Source organism: Halyomorpha halys, unplaced genomic scaffold, assembly GCF_000696795.3.
Source record: "Halyomorpha halys isolate HHAL.00 unplaced genomic scaffold, Hhal_1.1 Scaffold1464.1, whole genome shotgun sequence".
Taxonomy (NCBI): Eukaryota; Metazoa; Arthropoda; class Insecta; order Hemiptera; family Pentatomidae; genus Halyomorpha; species Halyomorpha halys.
In genome coordinates this window covers 272,158-296,055 of record NW_027111616.1, presented here as the reverse complement: position 1 = coordinate 296,055, position 23,898 = coordinate 272,158, and the positions used below count along the sequence as shown (strand labels likewise).

At 27.0% G+C, this 23,898-nt stretch overlaps 1 protein-coding gene across 1 annotated transcript in view; it reads right to left on the bottom strand.

Moving 5' to 3' along the window:
• Nucleotides 1-845: 845 nt before the first annotated feature.
• crb (crumbs) overlaps nt 846-23,898 on the bottom strand; it is a 246,075-nt gene continuing 223,022 nt past the window's right edge. Inside the window, exons 24-40 of the mRNA XM_067049706.1 lie at nt 23,456-23,636; nt 22,684-22,841; nt 22,401-22,553; nt 21,961-22,125; nt 21,618-21,811; nt 21,378-21,525; nt 20,086-20,247; nt 18,284-18,500; nt 18,081-18,199; nt 16,773-16,948; nt 16,268-16,441; nt 15,226-15,413; nt 13,839-13,963; nt 9,314-9,419; nt 5,873-6,069; nt 5,649-5,756; nt 846-3,538 (exon numbers count right to left, since the gene is read on the bottom strand). Coding sequence (XP_066905807.1) covers nt 3,305-3,538; nt 5,649-5,756; nt 5,873-6,069; nt 9,314-9,419; nt 13,839-13,963; nt 15,226-15,413; nt 16,268-16,441; nt 16,773-16,948; nt 18,081-18,199; nt 18,284-18,500; nt 20,086-20,247; nt 21,378-21,525; nt 21,618-21,811; nt 21,961-22,125; nt 22,401-22,553; nt 22,684-22,841; nt 23,456-23,636 — 2,805 coding nt within the window. The 3' untranslated portion in view covers nt 846-3,304. The remainder of the gene's footprint in view (nt 3,539-5,648; nt 5,757-5,872; nt 6,070-9,313; nt 9,420-13,838; nt 13,964-15,225; nt 15,414-16,267; nt 16,442-16,772; nt 16,949-18,080; nt 18,200-18,283; nt 18,501-20,085; nt 20,248-21,377; nt 21,526-21,617; nt 21,812-21,960; nt 22,126-22,400; nt 22,554-22,683; nt 22,842-23,455; nt 23,637-23,898) is intronic.

Sequence of the window (23,898 nt, the reverse complement as noted above, 5' to 3'; positions counted from 1 at the left end):
TAAAATTGTTATAATGTAATTTACATGCATCTGCAAGGTAGAGTAGGTTCCTTTCTGTTTCCAAATTTAACATATAGTTAGAAGTGTTCTTTGGCAGAGGAAAAATCATTTTTCTCATTAACAAAACCATTGAGTCAATTATTACCATCATATTATTTATACTGGTATGAATCAGATTTGCATATTATGAATTATCATTATCATCAGTGGTGTAGGACGCTTGCCATCATCTGAGAATTGAATAACATCGGGCAATACAAAATGCCCCCACCACTTAACAAGGTGGTTTCCGAAGTGCTCACAAATTTTTAGCCGTAAAGTCAGTGTGTATTTATTTGACAGCTATTTAAAATCGTTGAAACCTATTCAGCCATTGTTGAGTTATAACTCAGAAAAAAAACACACAATCCCTCCATTAATATACAGGATTTTTGGAAAAGCAGAGAGGAAACACCGTCCCCTCGCATTTCCACCCCACTACACCACTGATTATCATGAATCTAAAATCAATATTTACAAATTATCATATTCATTATCAAAAATTATCTTAGTCAACATTATCATCTCAGCTTTCTTAATTACTATACATACCAGATGGTAGATACGAATGATATAAAAATTCAATAACAACTATTATACTCTTAAGTTAAAAGGGCAATAGTAACTATTCGTAGTTTATGACCCTTAAATTTAAACAACAAAAAAAAGTAATAAAATTGGTCTACTCATTCCAGAAATATTTGTGGTACAGTAAATTAAATTAAATAGAACAGTAAAAAAATTGAATAGGGTAGGAAGAAAAACATTAAAAACAACATTATAAAATATATTATTTATTTGCTGGACGGAATTAATATCAATTTAATACATATTAAAAATTAATAAAATAAAACTGTCCAAAAAATAATTATTTTACAATGGAATGATTTCATTTGCATTATTACAAACATATGTATATATTTACAAAACGATATCTACATAAAAAAAAAAAAAAAAAAGGAAAGAATATTATAGAAAACAATAACAATGATAAGGTATAAAATAAACTCAACATTTAAGTACAGTAATAATTATTCGTAGATATGACACCATATTGATCTGAATATCTTCAAAATTACTCAATACTAACAGTCGCTCGTCGGAATGGAATGTTAATTGATTGAGATCAGATCATTTTAGAAAAAACAATTTATTATAAAAATAACACTTTAAGTAAATATCAAAAAGAAGGCACATTTCATATTTTTCACCAAAAGGCACAATGCAACAACCTTATCCAATTAGCTAATAACACACTACATTACAATTCACACATAAATGAGCAGAAAATTTTAAAAATATTGTCACACATAAATTACATTTCATTTTGAGTTTCTTTCATTATGTGTATGATGATTTTAATACTTTATTAATTATAAATATACAATAAAGATCGGTCTTATGTGATTAAAAAAGTGAACGCTGCCACATTAAATTACAAAAAATATATACTACATTGATTAAATTTACAAAATATTCGATACACCCTTTGATCAATTATCTATATAATAAATACACATTTCACATAATAGCTGTGCTAGATAACACAGCACCTTCTTAAATTATATCATTCAAAGCATTCCAATTAAGTTTTTTTTTTATATTCTACAACTGTAATGAAAATTGTAAAAACATTTTCTAAACAAGAGCATATTGAATGAATATTGAAGAGAAACTATTGTCAAAATTTTTTTTAGATAATTGCTATTATCGAATTGAATTGAGAATTCATTAATTGATTGTTTTGGACAGAAACATTGTAAACTAAGTATTAACGGATCAAGTATTGTCAACCTTAAATTTAAAAACCTTAGGGGATTTAAAACTATGAATGTAACTATTATTAATTTAGATCCAAACTATGCAAATAAAATGAAATACAAAAAAGGTTTCTATACTTTATCCCGTTAGCAGTAATACTCTCCAATCTAAATATATAAATTAAATAATAAAAAGAAATAAGGACCGATATGGTTATGAACTATAAGCTACAGTTAAATACTTTCTTTTAATTGGATCACAATTTTAATGTCAAACTAAAATTTTATATTAACTTTGAATTGAGATAATTAACAACTTATTTAGTAAATTTTTATTAATGTGCAAATACTGAAGAGAGATATTCAACATTTATTGTTAATATTTACTTCTAAAATACTATGTTATTTTGCTTTTAACTCTTTCTTATTTTTATTTACAATAAGGTCCCAGACAAAAAAAACGACAAGAAAAGAACGATAAAGAAATTGATATATTAAAACTCATATGTCAAAATAATTGTTCCTAAGTTGTTAACTTATTTTTTTTTAAATCGTTTGACCAAAAGTTTCGGTCCCTGAGAAAAAAATCATTAGTAATACATTCAGACAACACATTACATTAAAGATATTACCAACCTTAAAATAAGAAACATTGTAGAGAGTAAATCTGTCATAATGAAAACATCTTACTGAAGGAGCGGAGATAAAAAATTAAATAAGTTATTTAATAATGTTTAGAAATGACTATGCATAATAAATATTAAAAAACCAATATCAATCATAAAAATACAATAAAATAGCCAAACATCACTATTCCTCACTCTTTCTCTCTCTATACATATATATTTACCTATATACAATTCATCATGATATAATATGCTTTGGTAAGGAAAATTAGAATTGATATTTACATTTATATCTATGAAAACAGGCTAGGTCCAACAGGTTCATATTCTAGTACACAGTACTCATAAAACAAAAAACAAAAACTTCTTTAACAGTTATACAAAACGGGAAATATCCCTGTATTAAATAGTTCATTCATTTAATTTACTATTATATTCATCAGTTTAAATGATTACAGAGAAAATGCTAATTCATAATTAAAATAGAAATGGTACATCTATCATTGGATTAAATTATTAATCCACTGAATTCATTAAGTACTTGGAATAAATGTTCAAATCATCAACTTGAAAATGATAAAAAAAATTATTTATATATAATAGTAATATATCAGCAAGCATAATAAATTAATCAATGAAAATAAAAAAATATTTAAAATTCAAATTTAGATGTATTCCATCAAAAATAAAACTTCAACTTAAAAATTAAATATAAAAAATCAGAAACACTCTTCAGTCTTTAACATGTCATTTTTTTCAGTATGTACGGAAATACTGACCAATGCACTTCCTAAATTAAGCTAGCCAGTTTTTTTTTTATAATAACCAAATTATAAAAACTCAACAAAAACAGCTAAAAGTAAAAGTAGTCCAAAATAATTAGATTAGCCTTTCTTCAGGAGGCGGTTTCATAACATTGTCCAATTCGAGACGTGGGTTCGAAAATTCTTGACTCGAAGGTGAATAAGTTCCTCTCGTAGCTCTCTTCTTCCGTGCCATCATTACGAATACAAACAGTGAGACAAGTCCGGCAATTACTAGGATTCCAAGTATAGGAACAACAACTAAAGCGATGTCAGTTACCTTCGTTCCAGCGAATTCTGGTACCCTCAACTTGAACAGAGATAAATTATTTAAAATAAACATATTACAGCTAAATGAAGTTTATTAAAATAAGTTAATTTAAAAAATAAAGATAAACTAAAGATTTACTAGACCACTGATGGTTAGGGGTCCCATTCTCATGATCCCCTCTCTGATCTCATGATCTCATGTTAGGACACTTCCCAAATTCATATTATAAGAGTGCATTTTCAAAAAACCAAAACTTTTGACTTATTCCACATTAACTATAATTACTAACTTCAAAAAGACATATGCAATGTTTATTTGTTTTTATGTTTCCTCTAACAAATAGGTAATGAACAAAGATATTTTTTGTATCTTCTAAAATTATTTTGAGCAAACCATCTAAATATTATATAAAAATTTAAAAAAAAAAATCCCCCCGTTTAAAAAAAAACCCGTCCCATACCATGTTAGTTATTATAACACTTAACAGTGTAGCATACCCTAATTTTATTGGACATAAATCATTTTAAAAAATGTTACATCATTAACACTCCTTCTATCATGTTAGAGATAATAACATTATAAAAATTTAAATTATTATACATTAAAAAGTAATATATATCAAGTGGGTTATCATAGGAAAAAACTAAACAAATTTAATATATGAAAATTGATATTTGGTTGTTGATATTTTATGCGCTGCTATCCCCATGTTTATCCCATTGTGATGTGGCTTTTGGCTAAATGTTCAGGATTTTCCCGGGAAGGTTATAGGCTATCCAGATTTCTCAAAAAAAAAAAAAAAATGTTATTAATAAAATTAAGCATTTGTGGCTAGTAAATCAAAAAGTATACATTTTTTTCATGGCTATTATATGCCAATCAATTTATCTCTTTCTGAAGTATAAGAAAAAAATATTACTGATTCTATTAGATGATTTTTTATTCACTAAAAATAAAAAAATAAAAACAATGGAAATTTCAGTAAAGTAGGTACAAAAATGTTTATGAAAAAGCAAATCATTTCGTTTATAGGGTCATCTGAAACTTTTAAATATCATTCTTCTAAGAAATTAAAAATTTTTGAATGTAATTTATTTCCAGTTTTTTTTTTTTTTTCCCAGTGTCCATAATATATTCATTAAATCATTCAAAACTCAAATTTCTTTTTACCCAATTTCTACGTTAATATAATATCGCTGGATAGCTGAATGTCCGCTCTTTTAGTCTACATTAACAATATTTATATTTAATGTCCTATAAGGGGTGAAATATTGGCTTCAAATAAAGAAAAACTTTTCAAACATTTTTTGTATACCTTCAGTTCTAATTTTTTTAATTATTTCGTCCAGTTCATGCCCCTTGGTGCAGTTTATAGAGCCCTAAGCCTCTCCCAAGTTTCGTGTAGATTGTTTGAGTCATATTGAAGTTATTTTCTACTTTTTACCATATATCTTTTTTAATATAATGTTATTTACAACTATAAACTAAATAAATACAATAAGTAATTAATTCAATCATTAATCCAATGTGTAAACATCAAAATATTCTTTAAATAAAATAAATTGTATCCAATTCAAGTCTTAAAACACCCTTTATTTCTTTAGAAGTCCAACAGTTCAGCCAATCCGGCCGTCCTTTAGGAAAATCTTGAATACAAACTTACACTCACATCAAAAATTTTAAAACGTTTTGCAGGCTATTCTGCCCAGGTCATCAATTTCATTCAAAATTACCCTATTTTGTCACTCTTTTGTGATACACAAAAAATATTGTTGTGATAAGAAAGTGATAATGGTGTTAAATTTGTGACCTGGGCAGAATAGCCTGCAAAAAGTTTTTAAATTATTTATGTGAGTGTAAAATATAAGTTGGTATTTAAGATTGCCTTCCTTGAGGATGGCCGAATTGGCTGAACTGTTCGACTTTTGAAGAAATAAAGAGTGTTTTGAGACTTAAATTGGATACAATTTATTTTATTTAATCAATAATAACCAGTCTCAAGAAAGTGTAAAGATTATACATAAAATATATTTAATTGTAATTAATTTATGTAAAACTTTCAATTATATTCAATTAATCTATCTAGACCCAATTAATCTATCCAGGTTTGCTAGTAAATAATAATATCTACAATACATTTAATCCTTACCTCACTACAATTCTTTCCACCAAAATTATCAGGACAAATACATTCGTAATCTGGCTTATCAACACAAACTGGAGAACATCTGCCTTCATTGATGCAAGGATTCATATTCTAGAAGCAAAAAGCTCAAATTTCAGGAGGTAAATCCAATACAAAATTAACTTTCTTCTTAAATATATTAATTTAAATAATTAATTAATCTTTATAAAAATTATTCTGTGACTTACATAACATGGGTTGGTGATATTGCAGCCGACGCCGCATTTAGAAGGATTGCAAACACACAAAAAGGACCCTTCCGTGTTTTTGCATTCTCCAAAACTGCCACAATCTGCCATCTTAGTGGAACATTCATCAATGTCAATTGTACAAGTGGTGCCAGTATAACCAGTTCCCATGCAATCGCAACGGAACTTGTTGATGCCTGTAAAGATTCGGAACATGTTTAATGAACAGAAGAACACGTCACTATCCCAGTTCAACAGTGTTACATCTCAAAAAATTATTATTTTGAGATATCCATGCAAATCTTAGCAGTAAGGGAAAGATCTATACAGTTCAAAACCGTAATATCTCAAAAATGCTTACATCGATTTTATGGCATATGTTTTACAATGATTCTGTGTTTTACTATATAGATCTTACCCCTATTGCTAAGATTACATGGATGTCTCAAAATAACCATTTTTTGATATGCACTGTTGAACTGAGACAGCATAGTAAGGAGTAGTATAAAATTAATAATCCCAATTAAATTTAATAAACTATTCTGAAAATTTGTATGTTTAACTAATATTAATTTTTGCCAACAATATGTTTTCAATACATCACTAAAATTATCCTCATCCTAATAGGTATTATATCCATTGATTCGATGATAACATCATCAGAAATTAGATTGATAGCCTCAGAAGTAATGTTTAATTCACGCAGCGAATTCAACTACATTAAGAAGGAACTCAAGCCATCATATTCGCCTTGTATTTCATCACTGGCTAAAGATCACAATTGAATAAGAGCATCATAACCAACAATAGGATCAGATTTGTTAATTTTATTTGGCTTTAAATAATAATATATAATAATAAAAGAATATTATCTCTGGTTAATTATCAAAATGTTATTTATTAAATAACTTTCTCAAAGAAAGAAACTTCTAGTGGAACTGCTAGTTGAAAATTAATTGTTTTTTTTTTTTTTTAGATTTACTTTTCTTTGATAAAAATTTGATATGAAATTAATCTTAAACTATAAGATCTGATGAAAATAAATTTGAAATGAATGAAAATTTGTCTTTTTTTTTTTTCCTTTTTAAAACTATTACTTAATCTCCCAACCCCATAGGTAAGGCAATTGAGTATTTACAGTTAGAAACACCTAAAAAATATAAAGATATATCAGTCCCTACATTTAAGGTTTATTCAGTAAAAGAACATAAAATATCTGAATTATATTTATTTTGATAAACAAAAATAAAATAAAATATTTTCATAAAGATTAACATATAAAATTAAATCATAACCTAAAGGAAACATATGAATTTTACAATGGAAAAAATATAAGTAGAAAATTAATGATGTTATGACAATATATTGTACATAATTGTCAAATGAACAATTGAAATAGAAAACATCTGTATTAAAATGAAATAACAAAATGTCTAATCTGTGAGTTGCGTTAAACTAGGAAATACGTCTGAAACTGCAGCTAAAGAAGTCAGTAAATACCTCCTGAAGGTGAATACAGGACGATAATGGAGCATTGCGCTCGACAGCAAAGAGGTAAGCAGAGTATGCAGAGTACTGCAGAAGTGAACTAGCTGGAGTTCTTGCATGTCATCTCGTTACGAGATGATTACGTACACTTCACTTTTTGTTTATATTAAAACATATGTTTTATACATAGTTTGATTCTATTAATAATATTCAGTTTTATATAAAATTTACATAAAAAACTAATTAATAACTAATTATATTTTTAACAGAAAAAAAGGTGATAAATCTTTATGAAGAAATTTTGAGTAAAGAATTTACAAAAATGAAAAAGATAATTATTTAATTTATAACAAAGAAATGCCTAGCCCATGTTTATGGGCATAAACAATACACGCCTAAATATACGTTGTTGACTGGAATACAACCTATATAAAATGTATCCATGATTATTAAATTACATTATCCATGATTATTAAATAATTAAATGATTATTAAAACACTTAATTACAAATTATAGTTCAATGAAATTTATTCAATGGAACAAGGCATTGGACTTTCAACTATAGGATCAATAGTATTTTTACTTTAACTTACTGATATATAGAATATATAGAAAGGGAGAGTATCATAATCATGCAAAATTTCGAATTTCCTCAAAAACAGCTCAGACAATTTTTATTAAACTTTGTAAATGAAGCGCTCTTTAATATTAAGCAGTTCTTATCCTTATTGAAATAGTTTAACATGGTTTAAATGCCACATTTAAAGTAACTTTTAAATAGATAACCAGTTTTCATTGTTAGCAATAATAAACAGTGAGTGAATAGAAAATATTAAAGTATTTGATAAATAATTAAATGAAAAATAAAGACAGGAGTTCGAATTGAGAAAAACCAATATTGCCCGACCTCTTCTGATTGCACTCATATGTACACGGCTTTGTTGTCTTTTGTTAAACTGTTGTATTCTTGGTAGGAAAAGTTAATATTTGTTATTCTGATAATCGGGCACCACACCAGAAAATTAAAACTGGTTCAGAAACAGTAATTTTCTTTTATTGAAATAATTGTTTGGTTGCTTTGATATCTGGGATTGGAGATCATTGTAAGGTAATTTTTAAAAAGGTCATGAGCACTCTTGGATAAGTGAACCTTATCTAAAATAATATTTTCCTAATCAAACTAAAAGTTAAATTTGAAATTGTTTAACAGAGGGAATTAAATTTAATGTATCAAAATGAGATATTTAAAATTTTAACAATTTACAAATAATAACAATTAAAAGTAAAATTCTATTCACATAAAAGAATCTTTATGTTTAACTTCAAGCAATAGTGTGAAAATGTAATTATATCATTTTTGTTTCCCCAGTATATATGATAAAATGTAATATTACACAATAAAATAATAATACAAAATATATATCTGAAATGTAAAATGCGACTGAAAAGTTTTAATTCTGAAGACAAACATTTTTTTTTTTTCATTTACAACTTGAATAAAAAACAATTGCCCTACTTTCAGTACAGAGGAAGCAAAAATTGTACTACTTTATATTAAAAAAATTAAATCTGTACCACTACAACTCATGAAGAGTCAGTGGAACTTTGTAAGGAAGTACTGTTACTAGAACAATAGTTGTGCAAAGAGGTGATTTGGTCAGAATCATACTCAACTGCCTGAGTTTTACCCCATTAAGGGTATACACACTTCACTTCATGAGGCTAGGTGAACCCCAGAGGGCTCCCAAACTCACAGGGCTGGCTCAGCCGAATTTGAAACCGGATCCTTGGAGTCAGTAGCACAGGGCCATACCACTGAGCTACCCACTTCCACTTATTAGTTCATAGTTAACAGTCACTTTACAGCTTTAACTAAAGACCATAATCTAAGCCACTAACTAGCAATAAATTAACTTTAAATTCAAAATGAATAAACATGATCAATAACTCACCGTCAATGCATTTTCCTTTATGTGAACAAGGATTGCTGGCACAATCATCAATATTTATTTCGCATAGTCTACCCGTGAATCCAAGTGCGCAGTCGCATACTGGCTTCTAAAAAAAACAATTAAATATATTTGTAAATTACTTATTACATAACATACCTAAATAATCTTTAGCCTAGGATATGACAATTGCATTAGGGAGGTATATATATAATAACTGGTAGTCCAGTATTTTAGAATACTTTGATGAACAAATGAATCTTTTCTGGTTCTGCAAACAAAGGAGAGAAAAAAGGCAGACTTTGTGTATACCCTACTAAAAATGACCAAATTATGCATGTTTTAAGATGTAATATAATATTAATAAAATTGAAGAAATAGATAATAAAGGAAAAAGAACTGATTTTCGAATAGTGCAATACTATACATACATTTTCATTGAGGAAAAAGATTAAAAAACATGAATTACATTTTATCAATTGTAAATTAATTTTTTTCAGAATTGATGTCATGAAATTATATTTTTTGAATTGATGTGATATGTGAAATCTTGATTATAAAACAAAAGCCATAATTTTCACAAAATTACGGCCTATACTTCAATTGACCATAGATTTAAATAATACCCCTATACCTTTTGCCAAAAAAGTTAAATACTTAGGAGTGACTTTAAACAGCAAACTATTATTTACCACCATATCAATTCGAAATTGGAAAACACAAGATTAAATTTTATACCAAATGTACTTATACTTCGATAAAAAATCAAATTTACACAGCAGAAATAAATTGATAATATATTAAGTGGTACTACTTAGACCCATCTTAACTTATGCCTACTCCATATGGAGCGGAGCTTTACTGGTTCAACCAATATAAAAAAATACAAGTATTTCAAAACAAATTCCTCAGATAGGTTAATAACTGTTACACTAGAATATCTATAATGTACACTGAATCAAATATAGACAATCATTAAACCATCTAATCATAGAAATAGGAAATTACACTAAAACTACAACCCGTAGATATTAACACAAAAACACAAAAGAACTATACATTTATTAATGTAAATATAAATCAATGATATGAATTTCTTGTTACTCAATGATATGTATTTTATTCTATCCAATGTTATTTAATTTAGTTTAATTCAATAATGTTTGGTTTCTCCCCCTCCCTCCCCCTTCGGTTTGTTTAACCAAAATGTAAAAAAAAAAGAAATTTGTAAAACGTAATTAGTATCAAAAAAATTGTATTGTATAAGAGAGTATCCCAAAAATAAATCTTGATTGTAAATTAAAATTACAGTGAAATAGTTTTGCCTATTATCATTAAATATATATAACTTCACCAGAAAATTGACATATATAATTAGTTTTTTTATCTATTTATTTTACTTTAATTTTATTTTGTATGATAAAATGGTTTTAACATAAAAATGTTAAGTTGTTATTATGAATTTAAGATTTAATATAACAATAATAAAATTGAATAAAGTAAAAAGTTTAGATTTTCTAAAAGCGTAATACTGTACATGCATTTTCATTAAGGAAAACAATGAAATAACTAAAAGAAATATTTATACTATGAATACAAATTATTTCAACAACTTGTTGAGATATTAATAAATAATTATTCCATTATACAAATAATGATTCATTGTTTATCAATCCGATTTTCGCTCTTAATAAATAAAAAAAGTTGAATGAAAAAGTTTAATAAGATAAGAATTGTTCCAAAGGTTTTATTATCCATCATTCTATTTTTCAATGTGCTTAGATATTTTATAAAGTAACTTAAGATTTATCATTGGAAAAAATTAGCTATAGTTGAAACAAAAAGCTAAAATTGCTGTGGATATGACCCTTATTTATGAATGAAACATTGATAAATGAATATCGTATCCATAGCAATTTTAACTATTAGTTTAGTTTCAACTACAGATAAATTTTGCCCAACTCTGATTATACATAGAATATTATAATTGAACCATTGCATTAAAAAATCAGCTAAGTCCATTATAAAATTTTTAATTAACAGTTCTTTGGTACTAGATTACCATGAGATAAAAGGATTATTTCCAGTTAAAAATCCTTTAACCTTGTGAATCAAAACTATTAAATAAAAAATAAATTTGAAAATGGAGTTGTATGATTCTGGAATTAAACACTCCAATTCTGCCAAATAATTTATTTTAATTCGATTGTTATACTTTTTAAACTATATCGCTGTTTTTCTTTAATAGTACATCTGACAAAAATAGAAAGTTTTGATTTTGACGGATTTATAAGGTAGTACCAAAGATTGGGGTTACTTTTTCAACCAGTGTTGCCCTAGTGACTGTACCAAAGCTAGTAAGTAGGGTTATTACAAATTAACATCCCTCTATGGTAAAATGTATGGATTCCGTTAAACACAAAATAAATAAAAACTTTATTTTGTCAGATGAGTCACAACTAAAACAAAGAAGAGATATCAAATCTTGGCTATTCCATGGTATATTTTTTTAAAAATTGCTACACATTTTAAGATACTTTTTACTGAATATTTAAGGAGTAATTGGTTATATATTCCAATTATTCCTTGTACAGGTACAAATCTTTAAATATTACGTATTCCATCATTTCTTTGCCATCCAGGGCTTATAGAATTTTTTTTTTCTATTTATTTATTTATTGACATTTGCATTGTATTTAAATAAAAATCAATCTAGTAAATTTGATTTTAGATTATAATGGTACGATACAGGATTGTAGAGAAACTATCCATTGGTAATCCATGGATGATTTTATTTGTGACAAAGTACTAATAAAATTAAAATATATTCCATATTTACAAAGAGACTTCATAAAAATTTCTATAATAATTCTGTAAATATTTATATTTTTACTGGAAGATCGCTGATTAACCATGTGTAATAACAAAAGGAAGATAGTGATTAAACTATTTGATTTTTTTTTTATTATTTATATTTTTAATTAGTATAACTCTGCAAATTTTTTTTCTAACTTATGACATTAATTTAATAAATTCTTTTTTGTTTAAAAACCTAAAATTAACTTTCTTATGTGTTCTTTTTTCTTATATTTACTCCAAGTCCAAAAAATTTTTGTTTTATCATTCTAATGGGACATGTCCCAGAATAAATGTAGAATTTATTATAACTATCATTATTATTTATACTTTCAATATTTTCACTATGCTAAAAGATGTTAATACAGATTTTAATTATTTCTTAAAATTAAAAGGAATAATTAGATTGGAATCAAATATATACATAATTAAAAAAATTTCAAGATTAGTATATAAAAAACTGGTTTATCGATAGAAGGAAAAAAAAATTAAATTTCAAGCAATAGATAAAGAAATAAATAACTTATCCTGTCATATCAATTTTACAACTTTAACAGGATATAAGGGACTCAGCTAGATTATCTCATATCATAGATATGATAATGTTTAACAATTTTAAAACTAAATTAACCAATGAAGAATTTAACTTCAGTTTCTGGAATAGGCAACTAGTGAACTAATTTTTTGTTTATTTATTAATACGTTAAGCGTACATTCCACAATCAAAACAATTTTTTATTACAAAAAAAGGTGATTTGTCATTGATGATGGTCCAATGAAGGCATTGTTCGATTTTGTAGAAAGCTTTAGATCGTTTGGCTCAATATATTTTAAGCAACTATTAATTATACAATAGAAAAATTAAACTTCTACCATAATTTATTGACTTTACAAATTAATAAATTGTTATTGTATTTATACTTTTTTTTTTTTTCAATGAGTTACTCTTATTTTATTTATTCAAAATTAAAAAACAAAACAGACATTTTACATGAAACACCTTTTTCTTCTACACATTATTTTTTTGAGTGAAATCACTTAACATGAGAATAATTAACTTCTGACTCATAGGCAGCATAACAAAATCAAAAAGTATGTAGCAAATGATCTAATATTATTTTATAAACCATAAGAAATAAGAAAAAAATCATTATTCCATAATCGTATATTAATTACTTTAACTAAGAATTAAAAAGAAAATAGAGAAGAAAATCTGTCATTTATCAAAATTAAAATAATAAAATATTTTGTAGGTTATAAAAACAGAATTAATTACATGCTTTTATATTGTTACAATTTAATAAATAAAAAAATATACTAACAGATATATTTATTTTTTTAATATAAAAATAGTTATATTATTAATGAATATATGAATATCTTTATTTTAATTAAACTTAAATATTAATAGTTCCTTTTGAAAAACATATAATCCCTTTATCTTTAAAAACCTGGAATATAATTTTTTCTAAAATTAATATAGAATGATGTAATTCAAATATAAATGTGCATTAATGAATAATATTTCAATTAAACTCAACACTAAACTGCTCTCTTAAATTCTTAAAAGAAAAACATAATCAAAATATTATTCCAAGAGGAATATTTTCATCTTCTCAAATAAATAAAATTTTATTGATGTTTTTACAAATATTTAAAATATAATACGTACCATTGAATTGCTAATACAGCTGCCATCGTTCTGACATGGAGTAACCTCACAGAAGGCAGAATTACAATATGGACCGAGAAAACCTTCTTGGCAAATGCATGTAAAATTTTCTTTAGTGACTGAATCTGTGAAAAATTATATTGTTGTCAATTTAAAATAAAAACGAAACAACAAAACAATAATAAATTAACCAGTACTTTTATAAAGCGATAAGAATTTTTTAAAAAGTACTAGTTAGATATTAAGAGAAATAAAATTCTTAAAATAAGTTCTCAGAATGCCAGCTGAAGGTAAACATGAGATAACAGACTAATTCATATAATTACGGTAAGGCATTATCAAACACCTCTGATAAGGACTCATCAATTATAATATATAAATTCCTTTCATAATTTTTATCATCATATGAAAACTGTGAATTTCCATATTTTATTTAAAACTTGACAAATTTAAATCTAATACTTCTGCATTATAATTTGAAGATAAAAAAAAAATGAATTAATCATATCTAATAATTACACTTAAATAATTTTAAATCCTCAGTATAAATGTCAGCTTACAGAAAATAAGCATTAATACTCTTTTTCTTATCATTAATACTTTCAAATAATTTAAAGTTCTGTTATCATATACAGATGGATAACAAATAAAAATTGTAAAAGTAGAAATCCAGCATAGTGAACTTCCATATATAAATATCAGTATTTATTGTACTATTTCAAAGAAACTAAAAATTTTATTAGTAAAAACTTTCTAAAAATAATTTTAAAAAATTCTAATAACCAAATAAAAGTCTTGTACTAAATTAAGAAAAGTCATATATTATTTTATATGTAAATATATATTATTAGCAATTGCCACTCATTAATACATACATGCATGTAAAAAAAATTTACAATGAAATATATAATTTATATAATTAAAAAAAAAATTTTGCTATATTTTAGTTTTGATTAAGTTTATGAAGTTTTATTCTTATTAATATTCCTTGAAATGTAAAAAGTAAACTGCAATATTTTTAAACAAATACCAAATAAATATGTCAAAGATAAAAAATCACAGGCTTTAAATACCAAGCTTTTTAAAAGGTATTTTTAACTTGAATTTGAATTATAGAGATATGCCAGTTCATCCAAAACTGTTAATAATCATTATCATATTATAGGCTATATGATAATTGTTATTTAGAAAAATAAAAGTTCCATTATGACCTGAACACTTTTCAGGACTAAATCATCCAGTACATTTTTAATGTTTTTATTTTACCAAATATATATTTTTTAATATAGTAATTGTAAGGATGATGATGGTTTATGAATATATCTTAAAGATAATTACCAAAGTAGGCAAACCAATAAATAGTAATAAAACTGAAAAAGAATCTTACTAAAGGCATCCTTGCATTCTGCATTATTGTAGCATGGCTCACTCTCACAGGTCACCTGTTTTATTTGGTCACAAGTTTCACCAACAAACTCAGGTGGACAGATACATAGGAACTGTGCTAGGCGATCAATGCAAGACCCGTTGTTTAGACAAGGGTTCGACTGGCATTCGTCAATATCCACATCACACCTAAAACAACAGTTATTTATAGAATGATCCATTTGTTTAATAGATATATCAAGTTGTTACAAAAGTCTTTGCATACAAAAAAAAAGTTATATTTAAATTTCAGCATAAAATCTACACATGTAAACTATAAGTTAGGACTCCTTCACAGTTCGTTAAACTATTCTTCAACAAAACTTATTCTCAATAAAATTTATATTATCAATAATAATTTTGTTTTATAATGGGAGTACTAGGCAACAAGGGATAATTGATGCTGCCAACTACTGAAAGTTTGAACCCAGTTTTTACTATGTAGATAATAAGTGCAGCAACAAATGTCCAGCTAACTTATTTCATGCTGATTATAGTATTTTCTAATTTTGGCACCTAGTTGTTATTTTTGAGAGTGATATTAATAAAATAAGAGGTAATAAAATTAAAATATGTCCATTCTTGAATTAAAAATAAGTTATTAGAGCAGAGCTTAAATTTAGATGAGTAAGCATCGTCCAATTCTCTAATATGATTAATAATGATCCATTTCAATACTGACCAATCAAAAACTTGAAGGTTTAAAAAATGAAACACAACAAATTTCCATGGGACCAATTACATTACCTCTTTTAAATATCTAGTGGAAATTTATTAAAATCTCAGTGTTTAAGACAGGAGATATTCATTAACTTAAGAGCTTAAATTATATTCAAGTATAAGAAGATGGTCAGGATTGCGGTAAAATAGTTTAAAACTATTTTTTCTTTATTTTTTACAGCAACCATTTATTATAAGAAGAAAAATATATGCCCCATTTTCTTTCAAGGTTGAGTATAATATTTCAAATTCAATAATAATTAATTCAAATAAAATAAACTTACAGCGATCCTCCCCAGCCTGGTAAACATTGACATGTATAGGTGGCCAAACCATCAATACAAGTAGAATTATTCTTACAGTCATTCTCTAAACACTCATCAATGTTTTCTGAACAATCATCTCCGGCGAATCCAGCCACACATTCGCATGTGTATGATTCAGTGGCATTTGCACATCTAGAAAACAATACTTTTCTTAGCAAAACTGTATAACTATATGCTGGCGATTATATAATATTAGTAATATTGAATCTATAACTATTTTTTTATTGAAATTTCTCCCAACTTTCATATAGTTGTAGATTAACCATAACTGAAAAAAATTACTTAGAATGATTTAATTCTAGATAATGATATCATACATTTTTAGTACTTATGATAAAAAAAGGTAAAACCAAAATACAAACACACAAAAAAATTAAGTTTTTAAAAAACATTCAATAATGACTACAAACCAATCTAAATGTTTAAAAATTATAAAAAAATAAAAAGGAAATGCTATACATACTTTCCGCTGTTTTGACACTTCTCGTCAAAGCAAAGTATACAACCAAAGTCTTGGCCGAGATCGCTACCAGAATACATCTCGAAATGGTACCTTCCAGAAGTATTAGTTGTGTTCAACTCCTCTGCTGTGAAGTAAGAAAGGAGCAGCCCACCAATTCGAACTTCCCCGATACAACCCTAAAAAGTGATACAATAAATACTAGAGGTTTATCTACTCGACTAATTTAAAATGACATTTCAACAATTTTATCATGATGATTTCATGTCTATCATCTGAGTGTGTGCACTCTCAAAATAAACCACATCAAATTGCACACACTCCTCATAAAGTGAAACTTAAAAAAAAATCTCAAACTTTTCTCTCCACAGATTATGGAATTCCAAAAAAATATTATACTAACTGCAATAATAATAATGAAATAGAAAACTTTTTTTTTTCAAAAATTATTACGTGGCAAAAAAAAAGTTATAAGGCACCGCAGCAGAACTTTAATTTTTAATTCTCTATATTTTAAGTTACAACAATAAATTTAAATACTTAAAATATTACTGATGTTTGAATCAGTTTATTAATAATCAACTAACTGTTTCATTAAAGTATTTCTTCCAGGATGGAATTAAAAAACTTACAGCATATTAGGAGATTGGTACAGGAACCGATGGAGGAAGCATTAATTAATCAATGATTTTTTTATTGTTTTACACCCCCTAATGCAGCTTTGCCCAAACTCCTAAATAAAGAACTTAAAGACTTACAACTTTATTCATTTAGTTGATCAATCTCTGGTATATTAAAAATATATAACAAGAGAAAATATAAATTTGTAAGACTTAATGTAGATAGGAATTAATTATAATTAAAATTTTAAAATTATTTTAAAGTAAGGACTTCCAGTTTTTTTTTTTTTTTTATGTTAATATTATACGCTCTTTTTTGTCAATTATCATTTTTTTTAAATTTATTATTAAAAATTTTACATTTTCATTTAATATTATTTGTTCATTTTTCATATTTTTTGTTTCTACTCTAAGACTCAATTTTTATTTTCTGTAATATTCTGAAGGGACTTGTCCCAGGATAAATAAAGAATATCATTATAATTAAATATTAGCGACATATACTGATAGATTTTATTATTGCTACACCATGAAGACACTTTACTTAAAATTTGGTAAAGATAGGTTCAGGAGTTTTCATGGCTGGTGGTTACCAAGAAAAAAAAAAATAATAATTTTAATGAAATAAAGTATATAATAAAACTTTCATAAGTACTTCAGTTTGAAATCTTAAAAATGAACTTTCCCTTACTTTATAATAAGATCCGTCACTGAATTCAGCCTCAGGATGTACATTATCCAAAGTATTGGTCTGGTCTTCAGCGGTAGTACTGTAGATGTGTTTATCAAAGGCGAGGCTGTCACCGGAACCTGAAATGATAATGATGTAAATATACACAGCAAAAGGAAATATCACGTCATTAACTGTTATATATTGTTGAGAATACAACATACCTCCGATTGATATATTCGAAGTGGACAGCAGAGACAACCAAGCTTCCTGAGAGAAATTGGCAGTTACAGTGACCGAATCTTCTGACCCACCACTCAGACCAGCAGTAACCATGTTCTCTTGTATCTTCAGTGTGATTATTGTCCAGCTACCATCTCTTGTTTCTTTAACAATTTTGCGATGGTCGTTTCCAAACCCCATGTTCCAGTTAAGACGGACCTGAGTTAAAAATAATTAATATAGCTTCATCATATCGAAATTAATCTCCAAGTAATTTTTTATGTTTGTAAATAGAAAGTAATCATTAATTAAAATAACTTCCATGACAAAATGACTGTGATAATATTCATTCTTTTTCTAATAAATATTGTTACATATTATTGAAATAATAAATATTAATATTTAAAAAACGTTTATAATACGATTAATTTTTTTTTTTAACACAATGCATGCAATGGACGCAAGAAGGGCCAAACATCAAATCTGTGATTTGAGATACTGACATTAAAATATTTTACCACATCAAAGTAGGACTTGTTCAATGAATCTCTGCTTTGGGGTCTTTACTTTTTAACTAGAAAAAAAATCATTGAACAAGCTATAGCTTTGATATGATAAAATGTTTGAATGTAATTATCTTAAATCACTGATTCGCCACATGGACCCTTCTCGTAGTCACTTCCTTTTTTTTAATATAGGATTTTCCACTTATGCAGTTGCAGTTGATTTCCTCAAACTTAATTTTGTAGTTCTTCCTTCCAGATCACCCTATCCCAGAACCATTCCTCTCTAACCCCATGTCACATCAAGGATCCTTCCATTTCATTGTGTCTACTTCGTCGTCTTTTATCATCTATTTTCTGTGAGTGTACCACCCTAGGTAATCGTCCTTCAGGTATGTGGTAATCTCTTCAAGAATGTTTTTTTTCAACATTCACCTTTTCTCTTACAGTTTCATTTCTTACTCTATCCATTCTGGATATTCCTGCCACTCATTCTCAACAGTCCACTTCTGTAGCCAGGAGATTCTTTCTTTGATTACCAGGTTTCTGCTCCATATGTCATGATGCTCAACATTATACTTTTCAATTTATTTTTTCTTGGTTCAAGAAATAATACTTTTACTCTATAATATAGAATCGAGCATTGATATTACTTTTTACTATCTGAAATTCCTCTTTTTATTTCCATTTCATAGGAACCATTCAATTCAATAATGGAATCAAGATATTTAAAATGTTGGACTCAAATAAGAGTAATCATAAACTTAAATATAAATTTTAAAAAAGTAACTTTTGAAGAAAAAATGTATTTAATAAATGTTTCATAATAAAATGATACGTCCATATACCAAAATTAAAATTTAAACAAAAAAACTTTTTTGTTCATTATTTTTATTTATATTTCTTTGTTATTATTTCTGTTTTCATTGATCGTCTAATAGCCTTTTGTAATTCTTATTTATTTGTACTTTTCACAGTACATCTTATTTTTATTTTCTTTGATTTACTTTTTAGATTTTTATATAAATTTTTAAATATTTTAAATCATATTTATCCACACCTCAGTTTAATTCTACTTCATGTTATCTACTTTCTTACTTTGTTACATTATTTTAGTTGTTTGTATCTTTTCTAGCCCTAATGAAGCCCTGCAAAGAGGGGCAAAATATAGGCTCATAATAAATAGTTTAATTACTATTTGAGTTCTTAAATGCTATACTTCACACAGTCAATCAACAATCTTCCCATGAACAAAAAATTATTTTACTAAACAAAATCGATCCAAGATAAGCAACACTAACCTCATCGTTAAAGACAGAAATGGAGAGGAATCTTCCTTGCTGATCAGGCCCAATGAAGAAAAGATTTCCTCCTGTTCTGCTCCTGTAGGTGACCATAATATCTGACAGGGAATTACTGTCTTCTCCAGGTACAAGGCGGTATTTCAGACCCGGTGACATTTGCTGTTAAACATAATAACGATAAGTGTGACATAAATTTAAATAAAAATTGAAATCAACTTAAACAAAAATTGAAAATCCTAATCTAAACGATAAATAACTTTAATCAACATATAAGGTTAAGAGAAGATCTTTTATATGAAAATGGACTAGTGACAGTTTATCTGAGTATTTTTTTTTATTGTTAAATACTTTATAATTTATTTGTATACACCCTCATCTCTGCTTCTTAAGAGAGATATCACAAGAGAAAATTTTAAAGCTTAATCCTATTTGTTTTAAATATTTTTAATTAAATAAAATTATAGTTTTAATTCAGAAATATTTTGTTAAAATTCAGATATGGTTAACATTATCTAATTTATTTAAATTATCAACTGCTAATCATAAAATTGTTTGATTATAAACTTTTGTTTTTAAGATGGAGGTTTTTGTTTAAAAGATGGAGCATGAGCAGTTTTGTTTTGAATGGAGAGATCTTTTGATAGGAGAAGAGGTTTTGAAAGTCTTGTAAACCATTGGTTGCCAAAACAAACAAAATTTAAAGCATTTGTTGGTTCGTTAGGCAAATTTGAAGATAGAAACAAATTCAGGTACAAACAATTTGATTAAAAACTAAAAAAAAAAGTAAAAACAGCTACACCAAATCCAGTAATGGAACTGAAAAACAAAACATGGATGGAGGGGAAATATTCTTGATTATTTGTCAAGTGGAAAATCCAAGATGTACCGAGGGAGTTAATTTGAACCAATTAGTGTAATGAATGAAAGGTTGTTACCATTTGACAAATAAATAAGGCAGCAGAGCAGTGCAATTTATGTAGTAAATATGCATATTAGAGCTACTAGAAGAAAAACTCCATTATTCTAGTTCAATTCCTTTTTTATTTCATTATTTTAATAGTATTTAAGATTTAAGCCAGGTATATATCTCTAAAACTTATACTCTCTAAGTGGACAAAGTTTCATTCTCCACTGAGGTTTTCAAGTTACTTGTAGATGATAACTTGAGACACTTAAAGTGAAGTGCGAAACAGCTACCACTTTAACTATAAGTTACAAACCATTACTTATATTTAAGTATACAATATGAAGCTTAAAAAACAACTGATTATTATTAAATTAATTTTTACCTTTACAGGATCATGCAAAGTTATATTGGCAACACACTCGTAGCCATAATTGAGATTCCTACATTCAGATCCCGTCGGACAATCCTGCACTTGACAAAACTCCATCTCCTGGCATTGCTTACCCTTGTAGCCAACCGTACAGGCACAACTAAAATACAAAAAAGTTGTGAATTCAGTAAAAAATAAATTAACTAATTTTAAAAGGCAAATATTTTAAAATATTAGCTGTTTCTACATTACCTGAAATCATTCCAAGTGACCGTACAAGTTCCACCATGCATACAAGGCTCTGAGCGACAGTTATCATCGCTGATTATTCCTTGCAAAACCAAATCTTTATCGAAGTTGACGCTACCCAATGAAAGAGGAGGAGCGAGGTCTTTCACATCCAAGGGGAAGAACTCGACCACCATAATTCGTGAGCCATTGCTCATCTGTGGGAATTATAATTTATTGAATTAAAAACTTTTTTATTTTATATTATTGAGAACATAAGTTTTTTATAATTAATAGGTACTTAATCTCAATCTAAATAAAAGATAGTTTTGATAAAGAAAGATAAGAAATAAGAACACTCATTGACCTGAACATCCTGAATGATTCCTTTAAAGTTCCTCTCCTGAGACAGGGGAGCAGTGCTACCGAGCTGCAGTATCTGAAGGTCCAGCTGACCGGTAACTGTTATTGTCTTCCTAAAGTATTCAGTTCCATTTATCTTGATCTGGATCAGGGTTACGTTTCTGATAACCTGGAACATTAGAAAATCATCTAAATCAAAATACCAAAACAACTGAGTTGACCATTAGGACTATTTTAAAGGAGGAAAAAGAATTTAATAATGGTTGAATAAAATAAAATTTCTGATGTTATTAAATATAAATCCAAGCAATACTTATTTTTACTCAAGAGATAAAAACAAATTCTGATTAAAAATGAATTGTTATCCTCAATTGAATAAGTTTTTTGAATAATAAATACTCTAATAAATAAATAATAATAAAGTCATAGGCTTTCTCATCATACCTGTATCAGCTGATTATATCCTGTGTCTATCCTTACTCCAGCGACTGTGTAAGATTCCAAGGATCCGTTAAACTGGATGCTGACCTGGAGTTCCCCTCCAGTTATTCGTGCAGCAATTATGGTTTCTTCTGATTTTGGCACAGTTTCTGGTTTCTTTATAAAATAAATTTAAGAGTATAAATAAAAAAATTAAGATATATACTATCAGTAAAACTACAATAAATTAATTAAACATAAATGACAGCAAAATAAATTAACTTAAAAACAAGAAATTCTTTATTACCGATCCAAGGTAAAATATTCCACCATATGGTTCCCTTGTCCTGATAAACATAGAGATGTCCATGATGGTTCTTACAGCACGACGGGCAGCTGGCTCAACGGCTACTGTTACAACACTGTCCGAGATGTTTTCATGAGCAAAGGTAGCAGCAGTATAATCTAATTTAAAAGAAAAATAAATAAATTAAAAAAAATCTATAAATTTATAAAACTAGTTGAAATATTTAAAAAAATAAATACACACTATGAATCATTTAACGAGTAATATAGAAATATAGAAATCCATATAGAATTCCTATATTTCAAAAACTAAAACTGTATCGGTTAAGTAAGTTTTGCATACTAGATTATGAACAACTGAAAAATGGGTTGAATTCCAAAAAGCACAAGGATTTTTTCTGAAGAATTTAACTCTGGAATTGAGTTCACTTAGTCTGACAAGAATATTTTAAATGAGTGAACTACAAAAACTACTAAAATTCAAAATTTTTTTACACAACTACAAATAGAAAACAAATAAAAAGGTGAAAATAAGGGTCTGTTCCATAAGGACATAAGCCATAAAAATTATTTTATGAGCTTTCTTTTATAATAATGTCTATATTTCCTAAATTATAATAACAACAATAACTAAAACTACAATATAGGTTATATTTACTAAAATAATTTAAATTTTGAGACAAATATAAAAGAAACAAACAAAACCAGAAAGCAAACATAATTCAATAGAAATATAAGAATTGTTTATAGTAAAGTCTTCAGTATTTACTTACTATATTGGCAAGTGTGCCCGAGGAAAGGCCTCTCACAGGAGCAGCTGAAGTTGTTCCACAAGTCTGTACAATGCCCACCGCTAAAGCATGGGTTAGGGGAACACTGTGGCTCTCGCTTGCACCCCAACTGCACCCCGTGGAATGACACTGATGATGAGTTTGCAGCGCCAGGTAATAGAACCTATTAAAATAAAAACATTATATCAACTAATATACATAATTTAATATTAATACTTGAGCACAATAGGCCTCCTTAAATATAATTGATAATTCTTGAAGAAGTTTGTCGGGGGGTGCGGTCAGCAAAGAACAACATAAATAAACAAAACAATATTTATTTATTTTATGCCGACGTTTCGACCTTAGTTTCAGGTCTTCATCAGGGCTATAGAACAGAAGATATAACAACAACATTTAGAGTAACATACAATTGAAAAGGAATA